This window comes from Balearica regulorum, chromosome 8, assembly GCF_011004875.1.
Source record: "Balearica regulorum gibbericeps isolate bBalReg1 chromosome 8, bBalReg1.pri, whole genome shotgun sequence".
NCBI lineage: Eukaryota > Metazoa > Chordata > Aves > Gruiformes > Gruidae > Balearica > Balearica regulorum.
This window is the reverse complement of record NC_046191.1, coordinates 1,929,691-1,954,010: the sequence shown is the minus strand read 5'-3', so window position 1 is coordinate 1,954,010 and position 24,320 is coordinate 1,929,691. Positions and strand designations below refer to the sequence as shown.

Here is a 24,320-nt window from a genome sequence, read left to right as displayed (position 1 = left end):
CAACGTGTCCACCACCCAAAGAAGTAGATCGCTGGTGCTATTTATGGCTGGGACACGCAACGCTCCTTGGCCGAAGCCAGCCTATAGATAACCTACCTAAGGAGCCGCTCCGGCACTGCTTACCAAAAGAGGCACGGAGTGCTCTCTGACATGCTACACTCATGCTATTTTCAAGCTTTGTCAGCAGCTGTTGGCTGCCTGCTTATTAAGCAAGAATAGGAAATGCAGCAAGTCGAGGCCAGGGGAAGAAGAATCTGTTTGGGTCCTTGCTCCGCTCCCAAGACATGTTTTTCCTAATATAAAACTTAAGAACCTTTATAAATCTATTTTGCTGGTTTTCTCCAGACGCATGTGTTACTTTGCTGTCAGAACATACAATATACGGACAAGGAGGAGGTTGCCTGGTTGGGGTTTTTTTTCAGATGGATCTTCTCCTACAGTGATTTCTCGTACAGAAGACATTACGTTTGCTTCTGAATAAAGTTGGGTATGGCCATGACTTCCGACCAGTAAGAAAAACTTCAGGTATCACATAATCATTGTATGCCACAGAAAAACTTAGCAACTTCTTGTTCAGTTTGTTCTGGCAATTGTTTTCTTTGGATTTTTGATTTGCTGCATGAAGATACTGACCATTCAAACGGAGATGCTGTACAGCCATCGTACGGCTTGAGCAGAGGCAGCGCAGAGCGAAGGGTGACCTATTCCTGACGCTTTTTATAAGCAAAGCACATCAGTGCTGGGGAGGCTGAAGTAGCAGACGGTGGAAGACAGGAAGCAGACTACCTAAAACTGTAACTTCTGCAATTACTTTGCATTGCATTGCATTACTTACATAAAAATAAAGTACATCGCAGTGGCCAAGCAGTACCTAAGGCTTGCTCATGGCGGTGAATACAGCAGGTAGCAAGAACACAGAGCACTTGTTGCCGAGCTGTTCGCATCAGCGCATTCAGGTGCATGGATCCCTTATGAGAAGAACTCCCAGAGTTAAGCGGTGCTGGGCAGGACAACAGGAATGACCAGGAGAAGTCAGGCAGAGCTTACGAGAAGACACATGATCTGCACCACATCGCTTTATCCTCCCACATATTCTGCTCATTTCAGCACAGGACTAGATATTTTTTTTCATAGCAGAAAAAACAACAGTTTCATTATGAGGAGGGCTGTAAACATGTGAACAACAACAGTGCTTCTACATTAAGTACGTGCATTGAAAAATAAAAAAGCCCGGTACTGCTCCATGCACTAAAATGTGCAACAGACAAGTGAAGCAAATCATGCAGACACAGAACTTCGCTTGTAAATTAAGCCAGACTAATTGAGCTCTGCCTGAACTTTCTTCCCCTGAATCCTAAACAACCTGCCAGGCAAGTGTTCTTCCTTCACAGCACTCAAGGTAAAAGGTATTTTTAGCCTAGAAAACCAGCACTGGAACTTTACAAAGCAGAAGGTCAGGTACACCAAACGCTGCTTTTATCGCCTCGGTGTGCCTTATTTCTATGAGCTCTCCTCTCCCCACCCCTTCCTGGAGCTCCTGAGGCCCCGGTGCTGTGGAGGGGGGTGCCAGGAGGGTTGGGGTACACAGGAGCTGCCACAGCTGCCCCGATCAAACAGCTCCCTTGGGACCAACGCTGGAGGAGAGGGGGCTTTGCTGCCTTGCTGATCTGAAAAGACAGAGAAACAAAAGAGGAAGAAATGTTTTTCCATCCTAAAAAGCTCAGCAGAGCGCAGGGACGCCGAGGTCCAGGTGCTGCGGGACCAAGGGGAGCCTCTGCGCCCCAGCACCCGCCACGCGTTAAATAATGCAGTTAGCAATGCTGCACCGAAAAACAGCCCGTGCGTGCAGCAGGCACCCTGCTCGGCTCGGCCCCTGCAGACACCGAGCCCTCCTGCCCGGGTGCCCCTGCACTTGCAGCAGCCCTCGCCGAGCTGCTCCGGCTGCCGCTGCCAGCACCCACAGCGGCTCTTCTCAGGGTTATTACTGTGGGAAATTAGAGGGGAAAAATGAAGGTGCCTTAGCGAAACGGCCAACGGTCGTGTGCAGCAGCGCTGGGAAGAGTGGGACATGCCGAAGTGAAACCCGCTGGGCCGGCTGGTAACTGTCTGGGGAGAAAACTGCTCCTGCCTGCTAGCTAAAACTGCCTCCTGCTTCCACGGGCAGGTTCCCATCTTGGCTGCAGCTGACACGGCCGCTTTCTGCCTGCTGCCGCCTCCCACGTACGGCCGTCGCTGCTGCTGTGCTGGCACACCGTCCACGGGACTGCACCGGCAGCTGGATCAGGGCCCCGATCTGGCTGGAAAAAAGCAAAGATGCTGTTTTTTTCCTCGTGTTATTTTTTTTTCAGGCTGGCTGGGGTCATGCCATAGCCCTGTGGCTGGCAGGAAGGGGAATACGTTAAACCACGATTGCAGCCAAGCGTGGGGCAGCCCGTGGTTGCACGTTCCTGCGCTTTCAGCAGCAAGTCCAGCATCGGGAGTTACATTTCCTCCCCACTTTCTCTGCTGTCTTCGACGGGGCAGCTCAGCCCCTTGCGCTCACACTGACCCACAGCCGCAGTCTTTGGTGTTGGGGGTTCAGGTGCCCGCGGGGTTACACCACCCCCGAGAGGCATTTGGGGATGCCAGTGATGGCTGGCACTCCCACGCAAACGGAAGGCGCGCAGGAGCCCGGATACCTGCCGCAGCCTGCCCCGGCCCCGGTCGCAGGGGCAGAGCTGGACCCATGCTGGGTGCTCTAGCGCTGCACCGCTCCTGTGAACATCTCTTAGAAAATGAACCAAAGCAGCCCGCAACCCATGTCGTTTCAGAGAAAAGCCATCGGCGTGGCTTTCCATGCCAGCGAGGGAAGCCTGGGGCTGTGTCCTGCCCTGCCTGCATCCCTGCCTGTGTCCTGCCTGTAAGCGTGGGCAGCTGGGGCTGGGCTTGGGCCTTTGGGTTCAAGCATCCCAAAGTTACAGGTTTGGCCAAAGTCCGAGTTCAGAGCCGCACTGTGCAAACGGGACGTGTCTGCAGCGAGCTGACTCACTGCACCATATCCAAACGGACAGTCAAAATCCGGACTGGGTGCTGTCCGTAGGATGCTGAAAACCCCTGGGGTACAACTCTTAGTGTGCCCCACACTGACACGGCCACCGAGGCTGTCTGGGAGAGCTTCGGCCGGTCCCAGTCCTGCTGGGGAAGCGGCTGTGGGGATGAAGCTGCGTTCAGCAGTGCCGCCTCCAATCCCCGCCGGCTGCCCGAGCAGCACCAAGCCCAGCTCCGTGCCGAAAACCAGCCCATCCTGTTTGCGTGCCTGGATCGGAGTCGGACAGGCTGCAGGGCGTGGAGGGCGGCCGTGGGAGAGCTGGGCCGGGCTGCTGAGCCGGCAGCTTCGCAGGGACACGGCGGGGCGAGCTGCGACGCAGGAGCAGGCGAGACTGCTCTGAGTCACCCCGCAGCCTCCTCTACCCGGCGCTGGGGCTGCGGAGAGGCAGCGCTCACCTTCAGCATCCTCAGCCTGCCCGCTCGCCTTGCTCCCCAGCCTCTCCGTCCCCCTCCGCCTGCTGCGGGCTGGCTACAGCCGCTCCGTAAAGCCCAGATTTCAGCTGTCGCTCGAATAAAAAGGGCCCTTTTGTTTTATGGAGCACAATGCAGGGCAGGGAACGAGCGGACGGTTATTTGGAGGCAGGGCCAAGGCAGGGCTGAGTTAAGGAAGACACAGCTTCCCACCTGGCAGCTGCACGAGAACAAGGGGCAGGAGCGACATCTGCGAGCCGGCAGCTTGGCCAAGCTCCCCGCCGCGCCGGCAGACCCCCCCAGCCTCATGGCACCGCAGCACGGCACCGGGTGGTCTGTCCTGAAGCACGGGATGGTCCTTCCCAGGGCCCGGAGGAAGCCCAGGCACGTCCACCGCCTCCGGATGCTCCTGTAAGCAGAAATACTTCTGGGCTGACACAGAAATGCAGCAATCCAGAAAAGGGAAAATTCTACCATATCAGGCTATTATTTTAAAAATTGCCTTTTGCTGCATCTGTAGCTATAACGATACCACAGCTGGCTCATTCCTGGTTACTCTGAGAGCGCTGCAAACCCCGGCCTCCAAGAAGTCACCAACTTAATGGGTTAGACAAGGCTTATTGCCCTAAACCCAGCTCTCCCGCACATCTGCCCTGCAGCTCTCTCTCCTGCCGCCAGCGATTTCTAATAGAGACCAGCGCAAACCGACCTGGTACCCTCGTCCTCCCGCCCCGCGCGCCCATTTGCTGGGCGTGCAGCAGCTCCACCGCCCGCAGTGCTTCCCCAGCCTTCCCGCGCGAGGGACCTGTCCCAAACACGAGCCAGCGCTCGTGTTTGCATTTTCTTACTTGTCCCTGCAGATGCATTTAAAATTAAAGCCACCCGGGCTGGGGCTGGGCCAGCCCCGGGGTCCGAGCCAAGCCGTCCCTGCCAGCAGCCCAGCCCGGGAGCACCCTGTGCGGGCAGCGGGCAGCCATGGCTGTTTGCACATGGGGCAGGGCCCTGGCTCCCCTCGCCCTGCCTGTTTCTCCCTGCCTGCTTCTGTTCTGGGAGGAGCGGAGCCCCGCAGGACCCCGGGGAGGGAGGAGAGGTCCCGGGGGTGTGCGGCATTCGGGGTGACCCTGTTGCTGGCTCCCCAGCGCACCGCAGTCAGCTGAGGCTTTTATTTGCTCCGCTGTGTTTGATTTAAACAAGCTCTGTGCGTGCTGCTACGAGGCCGAGCGAAAGCCTTTGGCAAGAGCCTCCTGTGCTGGCCCGGGCGGTGCCGCTCCGCACCCCAAACCCTCCTCCTGCGGGTGCCCTTGCTCAGCACCAGCCCCTGCCCCGCAGCAACGCACGCCCAGGGACCGGCTGCTCCTCCGTGCACAGAGGGTCCCCACGCCGTCACCGTCCCCAGTGCGTGGCCCCGAGCGGGTGGTAGGTCCGAACCCCCCACGTGTCCCCAAGCAGCACCCCGCGGTGGGGTGCAGAGGGCCGGGTCCCTCGGTCCTGCAGTTCCCCGACCAGCACGGCGCTGTGCAGCTGCTTCAGAGCAAGGAGAGATGCTGCGCCCAAGGGCGGCTTGCAGCGAGGCGTGCAGCAGCGCAGACTCTGCGCTCCTTGCAGAGGACAGAGGCCGTGGGACGGGCCGTGGGGCTGTGGCACACTCAGCCGGGGAAGCTGTGGGGGCCGGGAGGGTGGGGGTGAGCCCCGTGGGACCCACTAACCCCCACGCAGCCAGCCCGTCTCGTCCGCGCAGATCGCTCCTGGGGAGAAGGCGTTGCTCTGCTTCATGCCTGTATTTCCGGGCATTTCCCTCATTTTGTGCTCAGGCAGAGCCAGGGTTCGAGGTCGCCTTGCCTCCCACCCAGAGGAGATACATGGGAGAGTAATTCAGCGATTTCCCCCCCCCCGGAGACGGCTGGGAAGAGATCCCATGCTTGCCACCGGGGTGGTGGTTTGGAGGCAGCCACAGTCCTTACACAAAACAGGCACCAGAAATGCCTGGGGGTGTTATTCAGCACTGATTTTAACTCTTCCTGAGATGCAGAAATACCTCCGTATGGAAATACAGTCCCCTGTAGCAGGCACGGAGAAGCAGAGCCATCCCTCTCCCGGAGCATCCCACATGGGCAGCGGTCGGATCCCACGCCCCTCGCCGTGTTGCGGGCAGAGGGCCAGGCTGCGGCATCGCTCAGCACGTCGGCGTTCACCCGAGCTCGTCGGCGTTCACCCGAGCTCGTCGGCGAGCCCTCGTGCCTGGCGCTGCGGCAGACGAGCGCTGCAGGGCAGGGCACTGACGCGGGGATTAAAGCAGCCGTGATTCACCGCCACGGCAGCCTCCGATGGCCGCTGGCTCCTCTCACCAGGGATGACACCTCTGCAGAGGTGTCGGGGAGGCTGGGAACCAGCGAGGAGAATCTCCAACCCATCCCGGGGGCTCGGAGCAAACCGCAGGCGTGGATTTCTGGGCAGGTGGGGATGTGCGGGAGCAGCAGCTCCCATGCAGCAAACCTCGTGTGTAACGAGCGTGTGGAATGCATCACCTCCTCCTCCAGCACCACGTCAGGCCTGGGCGATTAGCCTGAGCCATTAATGGTGATGCTGGCAGTCACTCATTAGGTATGTATTCCCAGCGGAGCAGGGCACACCACCGAGCCTCTGGGTGCTGGCGGCGAGCGGCAGAGGACATCGGCTTCAGTCAACGTGCCGGTCCTGGGCGCTCTCGGACCGCGTGTGCTTGACCATACCTGCTGGGGCAGCAGGCTCACCCGGGCGAGGAAATACAAGCAAAGCAAGATCAAACACACCGAAAGCAGGTCACAGGATTGCCTCTGCTGCAGCTGGGCAAGACAACTACTCATTAGGGTGATTACAGCCAGAGGAACTACCCTGGCTCTCTGCTAACGAGCGACGTGGGCGGCCTGACCTGCGCAGGCCTCTGCACCCCAAACAAGCCCCGGGGCTGTTGTTGCGTGTCCAGCTCTTGCTGGCAGTTCAGTTCCGGAGGTTCCCCACCGCTCTGGCTCGTCCCAGTCCCCTGCCCTGCAAAGGGTCTCAGCACCCAGCCGGAGCTGGGGCCCCAAATCCCGATGGCTGCGGCACGCCCTGGCCAGGCTCGTTGTGCATCCTCGGGGTGCGGAGTGGAGCTGGGGCGGTTCCTCAGCCCATCCGAGCCGTGCTGCTGCCAGCGTGAGCCCAGAGCCGACGTATGGCGGGGGGATTGCACTGCAAAGAGCGGCACTTCCAAGGCATGGTGTGGGGGGCGTCAAGGGGGGGCTGAACCTCAGCCGGGGCTGCTGGCGGGGCCGGAGCCTTGAGCACCGGAGGCTCAAGCAGAGGGCCGAGGGGCTGGTTCTCCATCACACACGATCATTAAGGCATCAGCCCCCAAAATGCCTAAGGGGGATGTGCAACTGCTCAGAACGTGTTTCTGAGAGACCCCAAGCGCTCTCAGCTCCTGCCTGGGGGGTGCAACCTTTGGCCGGCCGCCCTCCCGTGTGACTCCTGCGACAGCGATCCTCTCATCCACCAGCGACGTGGGGGCACGTCCCCGCACCTGAGACGAGAGACGCTTGACCCGTAGCCTGGTAGCAAGACCTCGGGCACCTCCCCACGCAGAGGTTTTAACCTGGTGTGTTTCATTGTCCACGTGGCATCGCTCCCCGGCTGTCCCAGCGCTGGCATCCCGCTGGGTCCCCGCGGCTGCTGCTTTAGATAAAGAGACAAACGAGCAGAGAGCCGCAGGGCTGCCGGCTCCGATAAGGCGCTGTGGGAAGCGCGGTCCCGGGCCAGCGACGGAGGTCCTGTTTGTGGTGGAGGTCCCGTTCGTGGTGGGGGTCCCGCTCTGGTAACAGGGCACGGGTCCCCAGCACCGGGGGGACACGCAGGGACACCCACCCACAACACATCTCCCGTAACCACAAACAAGACTAAAGACAGACTTTGGAGGACTGCAGGAAGAATCAGACCCAGGCACTACTTTCCTGGCTGAAAAGGTGTTACAAAAATGGACCAAAAATAGCGGCGGTTTGTGCAGCGAGGGGCCAGACCTTGGTGACGAAGGGCCGCGGAGCCACCGGGCTTGCCCGAGCCACCAGCCCTCCCCACGCAGCAGGGACCTGGCTGGACCAAGCACGTCCCCGGCCCCGCAGCATCCGCTGGCGGCCTGGGCAGCCCCTCGCTGCCAGCTCCTGCCTGTGAAAAAACAGAGGGGAAAAAAGGGATTTGCGTTTGCCGTGGGTTTGCTGCACGCACCGGCTGCCGCCTGCGAATCGCTCTGAGTGCCGTCGATGAAGGAACCGAAGAACAAATTGTTATTAACATTTTGCCTGAAAGCGGGCGGCTACGTGTGGAACGGCACCCGCTCGGCACCAGGAGCCTCTGCCAGGCTGCTTGGCCCACCTCTGCCGCCCTGGCGGGCTCTTATCCCCTCCCTGAGGCAGGGATCCCTCCCGCTGAGGCTCCTCGCAGTGGCGCATCCCCCTTCCCGAAGGAAATCCCTTTTTATTCAGCCTCCAGAGGAGCCCTTTGGTTCACAGCTCACCCGCTGCCAGCCATACAGACCCACGCCCCCTCCCCGTCCCCTGGGCAGCCCTCCAGAGCATCCTCTTCACCCCCGGGGACGCCGTCCCGTGGCCGCTCCGCGTTGACGGCTCCCCCGGTGTCCTGGGACCCAGCCGGGACACAGAATGGGAAAATGGGAACCCACATCCCACGCTGGCACCCTGGAGTCACCTTCCTGCAGCCCCGGGGTGCCGCAGCTCCAGAGATGCAGAATTTCGTGGCTCCGGCTCCTCCCCAAGCCATGCACGGCCACCGCTTGGGAGCCGACACTGCTGCAGCCCCTGGGAAGGCCCCGGCCCAAAACCAAATGAAAAATCATGAAAACTCAGTATTTGCCCAGCTCCCAGCCCAGCTGCAGAGGAGGAGGGAGCTGCACGGTGCAACCAACGCTAGAAATTGCTTTACCCGAATGTATGCAAGCGGGGTAATCATTACACGAGTAACTGCAAAGCAACCAGAGGAAACTGCCTCCTGCCTAGAGACTGCTCCTGAGCAGAAAACGAGGCAAAAATCCTCCTAATTAAAAAGTGCTGGCAGTTCCCATAATACATGAAAATAAAACCAGCATGGCTTGCTGCTCTGTCTCCGGACTGGCCTCCGCAAGCATGCCAGGGCTGATGTGCCAGACTGCTCCGGGACGAGGGAATCTTCCAGCACCAGGGACCTGTAGCAGCAACACTTGATTTCCTTAGAAGCGTATATCCTGGAAAAAACCCTTGACACGATTCATTAAAAAATATGCATATTTTAAACGGCTCTACAGACCTGAATAAAAAATAAATCAATTACCTTGGTTGCAAGTTTATGTTAAAGGGTTGGCCTGAGAGGCGCTGCTCCAGGCTCTGCCCCGTCCCTTCCCTGGGAATTGCTGCCCAGCAGCAGTGCCGGCATTCCCGGGCTGCGGCACCGCGGGGATGGCTGCTTGCACCTTTCCCTGGGACTAGAGTCACAAGTTTGGGGTTATTCAATGGTTTCGAACGTTGAGGTGATGGTACGAGGACGGGCTGCCCCAGCCCCGCAGCGGAGCCGCCCGGGGTACCTCCACCGCTCCCAAAACACCCACCCGGGCTGAGCCCTCGCCGTCAGCATTCCCCACAGTGCAGCAGGCACAGAGGAGGGCTTGCTGGTGGAGAATAAAGGAAGCCTAGGTCTTCTTGCATCCTAATTCACTGAGTTTTGCAATGCCAACTATACTAAAACTCAATTAACGAGTGCTAATTTGCCATCAGTTTGCTGCCCCTGCACCGGCCGGGAAAGCGTCCTCCAAGCAAGCACCCGGTGCTCTCTGCACGCTTCTCCTTGCTCACGACCTTGGAAACGATCCGCTCCTTCCCCGGTCAGGGCGCTGCAGGAAGCGAGGGCAGCTCCTTGTCCCCTTTGCAGGCAGGGAAGCGGGCAGCGCAGTGACACCGGTGTGGCCGGGGAAGTGGGGAGCCCCCCCGGCCCTGCTCCTGCCCCGCAGGACATTGCTGCTCCGTGAGGCCAGCCAGGAAGCAGCTCGGTGCAGATGCCCCGGAGCACGGGTCACTGCATTTTTCTGCTTGTTTCATCCCCTCTAATTCCTCCTAAAGAGCTTCTGGGCTGGGGGGCAGAGAGGCCCTGGGGCTGAGCCGGGGGGCCCTGCGTGTCCCCCCCCCGGGGGCTGCAGCCGCTCCCTGTGCCGAAGGACAGGTTTGGTGGGGAGATGCCACCAGGAGGGGATGTCCCCATCCGGAGGGGATGTCCCCATCTCCGTCCCACCTCGCTCCCACTGCTCCTGCAGCCGCGGGAAGGTTTCTCACCCTTTCTTTTCCTCCAATTTTGCACCCCAAGCCCTCCCCGGAGCAGGGCGGGGGGGGTCAGTGGCTCCCAGCCTGCAGCCCCATGGGCCGCCGGCTCGACACGGACGCGTGGGGTGCGGGCGACCAGCAGCACCCCAATCCCACCGCTCCCACAGGCTGGCCCAGTACCAGAGACCCAACTGGGTTCACCAACCTCACCCCCCCCCCCACCAAAAAAAAACCCCAAGTCACTCCCCAACAGCACACCCCGAGACAGGCAGCAAATACCCGATTTTCTATCGCGACACGTTGCACTTCGGGTATTTTTTTTTTTGTTAATAGTGCAAAATTCCTTATTTTTTTTTTCCTAATTTTTTTTTTTTTTTTCTAAATTAAGCAATTTTATTTTGGGGGTTTTTTGGTGGGTTTTTTTTTTTTTTTCAGACCTGTAGGAGCCAGAAATACCTTCCACGCTGCTCCATAGGGTAACCCGGGGATTCACCACCCGGGGGCAGCCCGGCTTCGTGCGGCTGCGATCGCCGCCTCTCCGGCCCCCCCCGAATCGGGGGGGGCCGGAGAGGCGGCGATCGCAGCCGCACGAAGCCGGGCAGGAGCAGGCAGGAGCAGGCAGGATGAATAACCTCAACACCACCTTTGTCTTAGGGTGGGCAAAGAAAAAGAGGGGGGGGTGAGGGGTGTCCCCCCACTGCCAGCGCGGGTTAAAATTGCCCCTTAAAAAAAACTTAACCAGTGCCCTTGAAAATAAGATTCCTGCGTTTCTGGCCGTTAGGTACGTTTTTAAATCGGCTTTGGACTAAACTTCGTGGGATTGTTGAAATATACTGCAGTAGTCGTTGACTTCCATCGAACTCGGGGCTTTCAGAGCCCCTTTTTATTCCTAAATACTCCCCCCTCACCCCCCATTCAGTGCTTTATATGAGAAAATTAAACCCAAATTAATGTAAACTCCTAGCCTGTCCCCACATGACCTACCCGCTGGTCACAGGAACAGCAATAAACTCTGGAGTAAAAGGCTGAACGAACCCAGTTCTCTGTTTTCGTGTGCGGGACGGGGCTCAGGACCAGCGGTTGGGTTTGCATCGGCGGGGGCGGACACGATCCTGCTGCTCCCACCGGCGCTTTCCTGCGGGCAGGGGGGAAAGCAAAACCCTCGGCGAACGGGAAACATCCCTGCGGATGCAGGGCCGGGCTGGCTCCCGCAACGATTTCACACGAAGCCAATTCCCTCGCACGGAGCGAGCGGGCGGGAAAGTGTTTACTCATGCAAATGCCACTCGTGGGCTGTTTTACGATTCCACGCAGCTATTAAATGGGACAAAGTTTATTTTTACCTTTTACTGCAGGTTTATCTGGGGAGTGGTGCTGCAGGCGGCGAGTGGATGTCCCAGCTCCCGGACTTTGCCCGGCACTGCCCAGGCTTCAGCTCCGGGCCAGGCGGGAGGGCTCGTGCGAGCGCCCGACGCTGCCGCGTGCGCCCGGCCTGCCGGCACCGTGGCCCAGGCCACCGGGTCCCCCGGCCACAGCTCCGGCGCAGACGCGGGTTACGGGGGGGGGGGGGGGATCTGCGATCAGACCCGAGCGCAGGGTGGGAAAAATCCCCTCCCATCCGGAGAGGAGGGATGCAGGGATGCATCCGGGGCCAGGGCGGGCAGCGGGCAGAGGGAACGTCGGTGCCAGGAGCGGCAGCAGCCCTCTCCAGCGCGCTTCAGGTTCCACGGAGCAGCACTGGTTTCTGCTGCCCTGAATTAAGAGGCACCAGGAGCTGCTGAGCCTTAACCGCCCGGAGCCGGCAGCGGGGCAGAGCCTTGCTGAGCCGCCCGACTTCTGCTCAGGAGGAAAAAGCCCTTCAAGCAGCTACGCGGGCTGCAGCACTCCCAGGGCTCCCGCTTGCGTTCTCTGTTCGTGGGGCTCTCGGGGTGTGACCGCTGTCCCAAAATCCCCGGGCCTCTGCGATAACAATTCAGGCCCAGGTGAGTAAAGCCCCCCAGCTCGAGGGGCACGGCCGGCCCCCCCACCCCAGGTTCTGGCGTTTTCTCCTCTCCCAGCCCCATGCATGCTTTCCTGCAGCACCAACCAAAGGCGCTTGGGTTTTATTGCAGTTCTCCGAGCAGTCCAAACCAAACACGGCTCCTGGCCCGCTCGCCGCTCCCTGCGCAGCCCCGCGCCTGATTTTCTCGGCGAGGGGCAGCTGGGATGCTGCTGCAGCTGGGGCCGCGGGAGCCGGCAGCGGCAACGGGCTTTTGGCTGCAGGTGAGAACATCTGCTGACGGGAGCAGGTCCCTTATTTTGTGCAAATCCAGCCGGTTCCCGCAGCCCGCTCAGCACAGCAGCCTGCTGCCAAACCCCACGTGCCACGGCCGGTGAGACCCGAATCCCTTTCAGCGATGCTTCGGCACCGCGGAGGTCAGCAGGAATGTGCTGAGCGCTGGCAAACCGGCGTGGGATAAACACATCCCAGATGCCCTGGACCGCTATGCCCCCAGATCCCTGCCCCCCCCCCCTTTGGGAGAGGTAACCCCCGGGGCAGGGGTCTGCAGCCAGCCCTGCTCTGCAAAGAGCAGCAGACACCATTATCCCGAACGTGGGGTCCTGCACCCCAACTTTTCTCCTTTCATGCATGCAGATGGGGTCGTGGGGGGACAGCCAGTGTTCACCCCCGCCCCCTTCACTGCCGTCCTCGCTCACGGTTTCCACCTCTGCCAACAAAAGCCGGGGGTGCAATCGTTTGCTTTTGGTGCAGGGAGCCCCGAGCTGTTTGAAACTCCCCGTACCAGACCAGTCGGCGCAGTTTAGTATAAAATCCCCAGCACCCCTTTCTTCCTGAGCCCACACCCGCTCTTCTGGGGCTGGGACTCGGGATTTTGGGGACAGTCGGCCCCCGCCACCTCCACCTGCACAACTCCGTGGCCACGGGGAGGGAGCGCGGCTCTCGCTTGGGCCAAGGCTGCTCCCTGCATCCGCCGGGGAAGGTGAACGCCTCTGCCAGGAAAGTCTCATCGCCGCTCCGTGCCGCCGGCAGAGTGCCACCGAGCCGGGCTCCCGGCCGCACGCCCGTGACCCAGGCGGTTAGGAACGCTGCTGGCACGGTGCCTGGCTCCGGAGCCAAACCCAGCCGGAGCCGCGCTTCCCGCCTGCCCCGCGCACTCCCAGGCGCCGGCCAAAGTTAAACCCCGAATGCCAGCAGGCGTTGCTTTAGCAGAACCCCGCTTTTATTTCCATCGGGGATGGAGAAACTCCTCTGAAGACAACAGGGGAAAAACGATTTTTGTCTTGTATATACAGGGGTCCGTCCCCCCCCCAGGGTGGCTTTGGAGCCCTGTGCCTGCCCATCCCCGAGCAGCCGATTCCTGGTTTTGCTTTTTTGGTGGATTTAGTGCCTTGTGGACACCCGGCCAGGGCGCGGGCTGCCTGCCGGCGGGTTACCCGGAGCCCCTAACCCTGCCACGGCTGGGCTCAGCCCTGCGTGGGCTGCAGGCATTGTCCGCGGCCCCCACCTCTGCCCTGGCTTTGCCGCCGGTGCCGGCCGGGGCCGCAGCGCTCTGTGCCCGAGCAAGGAGCACGCACTGATGGTGCACGGGGAAACCGGGTCCCGCAGACCTGGAGCAAGCCCGGGCTCCTGCTCCGCTCTGCAGGGAGGCAAAGCCGAGCGCGCCAAAGTTTGCAGAGCGTCGGAGGCTGGGGGCTCTGCCTTCGCAGGGGCCCGGGGCGGCGCAGGCAGGGATGCCCCAGCCTGGGAAGGTGAACGCGGATGCTGCTGCCTGCGCTGGCTGGAAACGGCGGGACCAGCCGGGGTGCGGGGGTTGGCTCGTCGACGTGGGACTGGGTGCTGCTGGGAAAATGCAGCGACTGTTGGACCAGAGGCCGTTCCGGGGAATGTGCAAGCTGGCGTTTGCTTTGCAAAGACGATCGCTGCCCTCGTTATCTGGCTGATTCAAAGGGGAGTGAAACGCTCACCCGGAACACATGGTCCCGCTATGTGAGCACGGCGGGGGTGTTGTGCTGCCCGGCAGTGCGGGCAGCGTGTCTCTGCGGCACCGAGCAAAGGGCCGGACCCGGGGCACTCATGTAGCAATGGGATGCCCGGGGTGGGGGTCGGCGGAGCCGGGGAAAGGTCCCACGTAGGACAGCAGCAAGGCGGGGGACCGAGGGCGCAGACGGGGACATCGCTGCAAACGAGAACGGGGCCACACAAGCACGGGGACAGCACGGAGCCAAGGGAAAAGGGAGCTGAAAGGCCCCCGGCACCGCGGTCCTGGTGCAGGAGCAGCAGCGGTGGCCGGGACCACCCGTGGGCAGCCCCCCGCAGCGCCCCGGGAAGGAGCTTGGCTGGCTGCCGGCCCCTTCGGCAGGGCCGGGGCTTAGTCACCTCTCACTGACACGGTCTGATGTTTGGTCTCGTTCCCAAAAACTTAAACAACTCGGTGCTCTTATGTGCAGGACCCATGTCTCCGGCTGGCCGAGAACGTGCTCCTGCTGCAGCGGCAGCTCCGGGTGAACCCGAGCGGGCATCCCCTAAATCCCTGCGCGTTAACCCAGCGCTCCCCGAGCTGCCCTGAACAACCAGGCAGCTAAAACCCACGGCCCCAGATAACATTTGGAGCCAGGGGTCTGCCAGCGCCGGGGGGACGTGCCGAGCCCCCCCGGCCGAACCCGACGCGGCTCCCGAGTCCACCCGTCTCTGCGACGCTGAACGCGGAGGGGACCGCAGGCATCGGCCCGGAGAATTGTGAAAGTCAGGATTAAAGGGCGGGGGGGGGGGGGGAACAAAACACCCCAGACGCTTTTTGGCAGGCGATAAGAGGGAGGTTTAGCAGCAGCTGCCAGCTGGGAGCCGGCGGAGGGACAACTGCGGGTCCGACTCCATCCCGGGCTCCCCAGGACGGCGGCCGAGGCGCATCCAAAGCGCAGCCACTTTCTGTCTCCTCGCTGCAAAACAGGAGGGACCGCGTGCCTCCCGCGCACCCTTGCCGCTTCTCTGGGCAAAGGGAGGGAAGGAAAACCACCCCCAGCCGGGAAACCTGCAGGGAAAACGCAGTTTTAGAGCATCGCCTGCTGTCATGACCGGCGCGGGTCAGGGAGCTGCTGCTGCCCAGGAGAGAGAAAAGAGCCTTCAGCTGCTTTTCAGTTGCCTTCGAGACAGATTTAGCTCAGCGGCCGGCCACAGATGGGGCTGCGCAGCCGGACCGCCTGCGAGAGACAATCCCAGATCTCGCAGCGAAGCCGGAGATTTTAGTTGCTAATAGAGATACAGCAAATTAACCGAACTTAATTCGGAGGGTCGCCACACAATGCTTCCACCTGTTTAGCTGTGGTCCTGCCATCTGCCGTCCCTCCACCTGATGCAAAAGAGGCTTTTTTCCCTTTCTCCTGATGCCGTGGGCTTCGTTAAGTTGTGTCGTATCTCATCGGGGCGGCAGCGGCAGGACAATGGGCAGCGAGAGCCCCACGGGGGGAACATATGGAAACTTTTGGAAGCTTTCCTCGCCGGAGCCAACGCAACCGAGGGGCTACTGAAATCGCTCTCTGTATTCTGCTACGGAAAACGTTTTCGTAGCCAGATCTTGTATTCCAAATGGCTAATTAAGTGATTCTGCAAACAGCCTGTATCGAACGCCGCGCTGCATCGCTCAGCTGCGCTCACCGGCGCAGCGCACCACGCTTCAGCAAACACCGCCCTGGAAAACAGCTGCTGCTGTTTACGAGCCGAAGGAAAACACCGATGGAAGCAAACCTTTAAAGCGCAGGCTGCCAAAAGCTCTGCGAGGGACCACCGAGGGTCCCGTCTGCAGCCCCGCTCCGCCGGAACCGGCGGGACCGCGCTGGCCCGCAGCCCACGTTGGGCAAGCGTTTTGGCACTCGCCGCAGGAGGAAGGCGGCTTCTCGGTGCGACAGCTGAGCAAGCGTGATCTTTGACACAGCTCCCATTAGAAGAAATCCTCCCCGGAGGTCTCCCAAGCTGAGACGGGCCATATGGCAGCAAAAGTTCCTGGAGAAACCCCAAGTTCAACCCCGCACTTGGGAACTCCGCGGAGGGGCCGGCGAGGGTGAGGTGCTGCCCAGCCCCTGGCAGCCAGCTGGCCCGGGGGGGGGTGGCGGGGGGCCGGGGGAGCAGCTCTCCTCCGCCGGGCTCCAACACCAACGGTTCAGCTAAGTCAGCATCAGAAGAACAAACTCGAGCGCCCAGCTGCAGAGCGGTTGCGCAGCTCTGGCCAACATGAAGCATTGCTTCACCGTACTGGCGGTCGTGAGGAGTCCGGCGCGGCTCCAAACCCCCCCCCCCCCACCCTCCCCAGGCAGGGATAACCGCAGCGGGAAGCGCTCGCGGCGTCCTTTGCACCGTAACTGCCACCAGCAACGCACCGTGCCGGAGGGCAGCAGCCCAGGCCCCGGGGCAGCAGCCTGCCAGCCGCCGTGGCGTGGCCGGGTGCTCTGCCGAAATGCCACCGCCCCCCCACCCCCACCCCCGGCGGTGCAGTAAGTCAGGATAACTCCGTGACGTCGGGCTATGACAGGCTTCAGACTGCGCTCAGGAAAGGTATTTCTTGCAAGTATTAGCACAGGCTGCGATGCCGGTGACTCACCGGGAAGTTATACCGTGGCCTAGCAGAAGACGTGGTGGGGCGTCCTCTAAGGCAAGGCTTGGGGTAACCCCCGCCCCGGGCAGGGACCTGCTGGAAGGGTCTCACCAGCTTCTGACCTCCCCCCGTGCAGCACGAGCCAATTCAGAACCAACAAAAGCTGCCACCGCACACGCACGGAGCAGACGCCGCGGCCCGGGAGACGCCGCAGAGGCGAAAGCCAGAGCCCGTGTGAAGGAAACCGCGGGTTCCCGGAGGGACGGCGGCACGGGCCCCCACGCCGCGTTCCCGGCACCGCAGACGCTCTCCGGGCCCGTGGGTTAAACCACGTTGTGCAACCGCAGCCCGTGGGTCCCTCCACCCCCTCGTTTACTCTTGGCACCGCGTAAACGCTGCGTCGGCCGCGTCGTTGTAACTGCAAAACGCTCGCAGCGTCGGGCCAAGGGATTGCTTTATCACGTTCCCGGTGAAAACCATGCGTCAAAACGCTGTTTGCTTTCACCACCGCCAGTGCTACAGACTGCGCCAGGTATTTCACAACGTTTCGTGCTGAGGTTTTAAAGAGCCGGGGAGGTTATTTCCCGAGCGCGTCGGCCTTCGCTTGAAGGCCAATCTTTGTGGCTGCAGGGGAGACACAACTTCATCCTCATCGTGGATTTCAAGGGAAACTCGTGGCCTTCGGAGGCCGAATCGGTGGCAGCGCCAGGCTGCTCTGACGACGCCCCGGCGCAGAGATGCCCCGTCCAGCTTTGTCGGGCCCGGCTCTGCCCCACGCCGCCGACCGCAATCCCAGAGCCGGCTGCACGGCCTCCGCGGCGAGGACACGCCAGGCCACGAGGCACAGGTGACCCGGCGGTGCTGCCGGGGCTCTCCCGCCGGGGCGCGGCCCACGCTTTCCGCTCTTATCTCCGGGTATCGCCATAAACCGGCGACGCCTGACGCGGGCAACGGAAGCTGCACGCGGCGAAGCGCCGGCGTCGCAGCAGGAGCGGGTGAACTTTGCGTCGCTCGGGCTCGGCCCAGCCTGGGAAAAAAACCAAACGCCCGGCGGGACGTTTAACGCGACGCGCTGGCGCTGCCAGTCGCGACGACCCGGATGCCGGGGCAGGAGCACTGTGCGGGCCAGCCCTGCCCGGGAGCGGCTCGGGCACGCTCCCAGCTCCGGCTCTCGGCCCCTCGCGGGTTCGGGGACAAACGCGCGGTTGTCCCCGCCGGCAGCCGGTGCCCGACCTTTGCCCGCTGCCGCCCCAGCTCGGCCCGGGAGCGGCGTCTGCTCCGTCTCTGGGGGGGGAAATGGGGGGGGGGGGCGGGAAGGGAACCGGCGTTTGGGCCGCACACGCGCTGCCCGCAGCGGCCACGCTCTGCTGCCCCGCGGCGCGTGCTGCCCGCACCCCTCACCCCGCCCCCTTCACAAGCCACGCCCCTCCCTCCCCTACCCGCGGCCAATCAGCAGCCACCACCCCGTCGGTTCCCGTGGCGGCCCGGCCGGTAGCGGCGGCGTGAGCGCGGGGTCAGGCCGGCCTTTCTCGTCGGCGAAGGGGAGCGGCCTCATTTGCATGAACCAATAGAAGGGGAGTATGCAAATATGGCCGGCGCGGGTTGGCCGGGCGCGGGTGGGATAACGCCTGCGGGGCGCCTTTGTGCCGCAGAGGCGGCGGCGCGGAGCAGAGCGGAGGGAGCGCGGTGGGGGAGCGGCGCCGGCAGCTCCCCGCGGCCGCACTATGACTCTGGCGGAGCTGCCTGGGGACCACCGCGCCGCCGGCAGGTACGGGGCGGGTACGGGGGGCGTACGGGGCGCGGGGCGTGCGGAGGAGGAGGGGTATCGGCCTCGGGTGACGACGGCTTGTCTGTGCTTGTCCCGGCGGCAGGATGGAGCAGGCGGGGGACGCGCTGGAGGAGGTGCTGAGCAAGGCGCTGAGCCAGCGGAGCCTCACCCTCGGTGTCTACGAGGCCGCCAAGTTGCTCAACGTGTGAGTGACCCCCATCCCCGGTGCTTCCCCCCCCCCCCCCGCCCGCTCCTTTCCCCCGGTGTCCCCTCCCCATCCCCGCCGGTGACCGCGGCTGTCCCCCCCCGCAGGGACCCGGACAACGTGGTGCTGTGCCTGCTGGCGGCCGACGAGGAGGAGGCGGGGGACGCGGCCCTGCAGATCCACTTCACCTTGATCCAGGCTTTCTGCTGCGAGAACGACATCAACATCCTCCGCGTCAGCAACCCGGCGCGGCTGGCCCAGCTCCTGCTGCCCGCCGCCGGCCCCGAGCCGCCCGCAGACCTCCACTGCGTCCTGGTCACGGTGAGCCGGGGATGGGGGGGACGGGACGGGACACCCGTGCACCGCCGGCACCCCCGGGGCTCAGCGCGCTGCGGCCCGGTGCTCGTAGGAGCGGCCGAGGAGCCGGTCGTAGCCCTCAGGCCCCCGCCGGCCCCCGGGGTGCTCGGGCAGTGCAAGGCGGCTCCTCCTGAGGTGCCGGGGGCTCCAAGGCATTACCCGCCTCGCCGGTACGCCGTGAGGAACGCGCGGGGCGCCTCTGCTGCCCTGCGAAGCCTGGAACCGAGCGCGCGTTCGGGGCCGCTCGGTGAAAGCGGAACTGGCGGCGGCTGCGGCCCTCGCTCGGGGCTCGGACCCGGGGCCGGTGGCTGGGCCAGAACGGGGAGAGGGTCCCGCAGGAGCTGCAGGGGCCCAAGGGAAACTTTTAATTTAAAAAAAAAAAAAAAAAAAATTTTTTTTTTTTTTTTTTTCCCCTCTGCCCTGGGGTCCAAGGCCACGAAACTCCTCGCGTGGTTCTGGCGTTGGTTTGTTTGTTTGCCGTAGGAGCGTGAATCATCCTCAATTGCCACTGGGTTTTCTGCTGTGCTTTTTATTTTTTTTTATTTTTTTTTTTCCCCTCTTGTTCTTTCCGTGTGGGTTGTTTTTGTTTCTCCACTGAAGCGCTGTCCCCCCCCCTCTCTGTTCCCAGAACCCCCACGCCTCGCAGTGGAAGGATCCAGCGCTGAGTCAGCTGATGTGCTTCTGCCGGGAGAGTCGCTACATGGATCAGTGGGTGCCAGTGATAAACCTCCCCGAGCGGTGACCGCGCCGGGCTGCAAACGAACTGAACCCAATTGCACTGAAGTTTTGCAATACTTTTAGCAGTTGCTCAGGAAGTAACTCCCTGCCCTGGCACGAGGATTACAGGGGAGGGGGGGGGAGGGAAAAAAAAAAAACCCAAACAAAAACAACAACAAAAAAAAACCCAACAAAAAAATACAAAACTGATGTCAAGGGGGTTTAGGCTGAAGTTGAACTACGTCTTGTTGACTCCGAAGCGATGGGGACGAGCGTGGAAGCAAAGCGGGATGAGCTGCGCCTGCCTCGCCGGAGGAACGAGCCCTGCCTGACGCGCGGGGGTGCCGCACGGCCGGTTACTCACCGAAAACGCCCAACACCCTTCACGGTTTTTTAAAGTGCAACTTAGAGTTTCTGGTTTAGGTATCTTAAAGAGCAAAAAAAGGTTAATCGAAGCATTTTACAAACAATTTTATCGTATTTTTGGGATGTTAATTCTCAAGTTTTTATGCTAAGATATATAATAAGTTATTTTATGATATTGATGAAAAAAATTATTTATACTCGGGAGGTTTGAGAACCAGAATGCCCTTAAGCAGTTGGTCTGCAACCACACATCTCTTAACAGTTGGCTACGTTAATATAATCGTTTGAAATTGGTTAGTGTTTTGGTTTTTCGGGTTTTTGGTTTTGTGTCGTGTTGTGTTTTTTCTTTTTTTCTTTTTCCTTTTTTTTTTTTTTTTTTTTTTGAAATAAAGTTTAAACTCTTAACTCTTGGTCCTGGGTTTTATTTTCTTAAGCCGTTTGTTCGTGTACACTCAAAAGGGCTCAGTTGGCAGCTGCTTCCTTGTCCTGGCCGTGGGCAAGGTCCTGTTGTGCTGGGGCCGGGTGGATTTGCTCCTTGCTCCTCCCACACCATTAAATGGGAAAGCAGCTGATGTGCTGCAGGAAATGTTATTTATTTTTCTTCGACGCTGGCACTCACGGCACAGATAAACAATAGGAAGCTTTATTTCTGAGGCTCCAGCGCTCCTGCAGAGCCAGAGTTTTCTTGGAAGTTGGGGAAACCCGATTCCGCGGGTGGAGAACTGGACCCGGCATTTCCTTTCCCGGGAAGGCAGCAGGCCTAGCGGAGTGGCCGGCAGCCGCAGCCCCCCGGGGTCCGTTCCCTGTGCCCCCCGGGGCCAGGGGGTTCTGTGCCAGGCTGCTCGTTACGCATCCACGCCGGCACACGAAAGGCTGTACGCGTGTGGCAGAGATCCCTCGCCGGGCCGGAGCAGGAAAACAGCCTCCCTCACGCCGCGCTGCCTGCGGCAGGCCCCAGGGACGCCGGTGACCTACATCGGGGCTTCCCTAAGCGCACGTGTGCCGCACCCCGGCACGCTGCCGGCAGCACCTGCCTTGGATGCCGCCCAGCTCGCCGGACCCTGCAGCCCTTGTGCGTGTCCCGGCAGCGGGCGGTGGGGGGGGGGGGAAGGGGGTGTCACTTTGTCCCCAGCCCCAGCGGGATCGGTGCCCAGCCCGGCGGCGAGGCCGGACCAGTTCTCCCGCTCCCTGGACGCGCGGGACGGCACGCTCCGGCACGAGGCCGCCCGTCCCCATCCAACGCGGTGCTGCAGGGCCACGTCACCCCGCCCTGCGGCGGCTTCGCGTCGTGTCCGGCATGTAACTCGGGACCGGGCAGACGCCGTCCCCGGGCCCTGGGGACACAGGACGGCTGCGGGAGCGTGCGGGAGCAACACGGCCCGCGGCAGCTCCTCTCCACGGACCCCCCGTGCAGGGGACACGCTCGCTGCCCATCACGGCACGCAGCCCAGTGAGAAGAGCCAGAGCCAGCCCCAGCCCCAGCCCGGCTCCAACGCGGTAGCCGCACAAAATGGGAGTTTTCTGAACATTAGTATTTTTAGCTTCATCGCTATGGCATGTATTCAGCAGCAGCATTTCAAAAGCAAATACACTCCCAGGAGTTGATCCGCCGGCTGTTGCCTCCATTCACACGTATTTAAAAACCCTCTTACTGCACAAATGTCAGACACCGAGGAAAAAATTTAGCCATGTCTGACCCTAAACCCGTGCAAACCCTCCTTTGCTGCTGGACACCAGCCACGCCATTGCTCTTCCCAAGTGTGTACCAGAGGGCGGGTGGATTCATCAGGGTTTTTGGAATTAAAGTTAATTGGAGATATTTGCTATTTCACCAAGCTCAAATGCAAACCAACACCCACCCACACCCCCCGACCCCCCCCCAGGTTTGTCCCAGTGCCTCCCCCAGCCCAAACTGCCTGGCCAGGACCATGTGTGGCCCCAGGGGCACATGGCCCAGCACGCGCCTGGGCACTGAAATACTCTTCCCCCCCCCCCCCCCCCCCAAACTGGCCAGTTCCGAGGGGGTCCCCACCTGGCCGCATGCCCATCCCTCCCACAAACACCCTGGCAAGGGAGGGCCCTGACACCCCCGAGCAGCTGCAGCCAGGAACGGGTTCTGGGGAGCCAAGCCGTCCCGGAGCCCAGCAGCACCCACTCGTCAGGGAAGCACCGGCTGCCGGGACAGGCGGGCAGGGCGTACGGCACGTACCGGGAAGGACGTTAGTTCCATAAAACCAGCCGAAAGGAGGAGTAAGCGGCAGCTGCGCCCAGCGATGGGACCTCTTCAGACCGCAGAGCGGGGCCCTGGAGAGCTGGGCTGGAGCTGCTGCTCTGCCTAGTGCTAATTTTGGGCTTATTTTATTTAATTTTGGGGCTAATTTTGTGCTGCAGCCAACATCAGGGGTCCAGCTCCCGCTCTCCCCGGCGTGGCCAGCCACTGGTCTGGGCTGCTGCGTGTGGGGATGGGAGCGGTTCAGGCCCCGTTTCATAAAACCTGCTAACACAGGGGGCAGCTCCTGCCAGAAACCCCCCTTCCCCGCATACACCTATACGTACGTGTTTATATAAACACCTACACGTGTCTAAATAAAAGCTTTGGCTTGGGGAAGAGCCTCCTTTTCTGGCTTCTAACAACCCGGACTGCTGACTCAAAATCAAAAAGCATCCAGACAGAGCGACAAAGTCAAGCAAAACCTTCCCACTTTTGGCAGGGCGTAGCACGAGGAGCCTCCCGGGAAAGGGGGGGGGCTCACACGGGGGACCGCAGCCCCCGGGGAGGGACATCGGTGCTTTGGGGATGACGGCCCCAAGCCCGGCACGAAGAACGAAGCCAGAAGAGGGATGGGTCAGGATTGCCCGGGAGCAAAGGATATGGAAAGGAAGAAAAAAGAAAAAAAAAAAATCTCCCCACCCAAAAGAACTAAGGCTTTACCCAGGGCCTTTAAAAAATCTAAACTTTTTTTGGTTTGTTTTTTAAGGAACACCCAGCTTCTGTCGCTGAGGTGTCCTGCAGCTCCCGCCCTGCGGCGGTGCCCACCCAAATACCGCCATCGCGATGCCCAGCCCAGAACTGCGAGCAGATCGTGGGAGATCACCTATTCCCCTCCTTTTAGCCCCCTCGGTTTGGCCCGAACAGGTCCCACCAGCGCCCGGAGTGAGACACAACCTGCGAGCACCGAGGGTCTCAGTAGGTGCACCCCGGCCAGCCCACCCGGGGGCTGCAGCAGACCTGTCCTGCTGTCACCCAACGCCACCGGGACAGCCAGGTTCTTTCGGGGACCCTTGGCAGATTAGCGGGGGTACCGGTCCCATCCCCATCCCAACCCCATCAGCACCCTTCCCGCGGAGGAAACGCCCAGCGACGCACCAGCGAGTTCAACCTTTGCCGCTCACCAGCTCCAGGAGGCCAAGGCAAACAAACGGCGACGAGCTGGGAGCAAAGAAAAAGCAGAAATGTTTTAGCGAGGGGCTGTTTCAGCAAGAGTCAGGTCTCCACGCCACCAGGCAGCCCTTCTCCCTTTAACGCAACGCAGCGTGAAAGAGTCAAATTAGCAAATACGGAGAAAAAAACCACAAACAACAAGCCGGCTGCTTAATTTATGGGGGGGGGCAAAAAGAATAAATACGCATTCTGGAGCGGTGTTGGGTTCACTTGGTATAAAAGAGAGGGCCTGCAGCGCCGGGCCACCTCCACGGGCTTCCCCAGCAGCTGTGCACGCAGATAGTCTCATTTCTCTTTTTTCATTCTGCTAGGGCAGAGTCTGTATTTTCCCCCAAAATTTTACAATTCCTGTTCTTTCATGGGAGTATTTATAGCAAAAGAGCAAAGTGCAAATGTAACCGCTCGAGCTTTCGCACATCCCTATATACTGCATTTAAAAAATAAAGTTCACCGAAAATCTATACACCAAACGCCGTCAGAAGCAGGCAGCTGCGTGGAGTTAGCTGATGATCTCAAGTCTTCGACCTAAAACTGAGAAGACACCTGAAAAAAACCCCCGGCGCGGTGATTTTAGTCCTGTGCCTTTGATCACCGATGGGATCACGGCCACCTACAATCAACCCTTTTGTTCTCGGGATGTGTAAGCAAGCGTGAAATAGATGCTGGCATGAATCTCACCCCAGCGTTACAAAGATGTCAAAATCGCATGGAAAAAGTTGAAAAACAGACTGAACTCGGCCGCCGGGCTGGGACAGAGCCACGGGCACAGCTGGGGCACGCTCGGCCTTGGCTTGACGAACGCCGGGGGGGTTCGGAGCAGAGGAGTGATGGAGCGAGCCCGAGGAACGTGCCAGAAGCTCTTTATTAGAAAGTACAGAGTTACACCCCACTACGGTGTCACGGGTGGGAATGACGGGACGTGGCCAAGCTCCAGCTCCAGTGCACCCAGCAGCACCCTGGGGCCGGAGCACCCGCCAGCACCCCGGGGCCGGATCAGGCTTTATTTAACAGACGACAGAGAGAAGCAGCCAGACCCCAACAGCATCTCTGCAGGCACACAGGTGAC

The 24,320-nt window shown here is 60.8% G+C and overlaps 1 protein-coding gene across 2 annotated transcripts; it reads left to right on the top strand.

The window, feature by feature from the left end:
• Positions 1-690: 690 nt before the first annotated feature.
• On the top strand, positions 691-20,213 carry GADD45A (growth arrest and DNA damage inducible alpha). 2 transcript variants are annotated; one of them, XM_075759145.1, is made up of 5 exons: positions 691-696; positions 18,078-18,167; positions 18,271-18,372; positions 18,480-18,693; positions 19,358-20,213. In XM_075759145.1, exons 2-5 carry the CDS (start codon positions 18,124-18,126, stop codon positions 19,469-19,471), a joined length of 474 nt encoding a protein of 157 aa, XP_075615260.1. In that variant the 5' UTR covers positions 691-696; positions 18,078-18,123; the 3' UTR covers positions 19,472-20,213. The 2 variants fall into 2 exon arrangements, with proteins under 2 accessions (XP_075615260.1, XP_075615259.1); XM_075759144.1 differs by lacking the exon at positions 691-696 and having other exon boundaries at positions 16,997-18,167.
• The last annotated feature ends 4,107 nt before the right edge of the window (positions 20,214-24,320 follow it).

What these genes read in the sequence shown, in the direction of transcription:
- GADD45A (XM_075759145.1), top strand. Translation starts at nt 18,124, where the DNA reads ATGACTCTGGCGGAGCTGCCTGGGGACCACCGCGCCGCCGGCAG. An exon ending in GACCACCGCGCCGCCGGCAG is followed by an intron (nt 18,168 to 18,270) that starts GTACGGGGCGGG and finishes TCCCGGCGGCAG; the next exon opens with GATGGAGCAGGCGGGGGACG. An exon ending in GCCGCCAAGTTGCTCAACGT is followed by an intron (nt 18,373 to 18,479) that starts GTGAGTGACCCC and finishes CCCCCCCCGCAG; the next exon opens with GGACCCGGACAACGTGGTGC.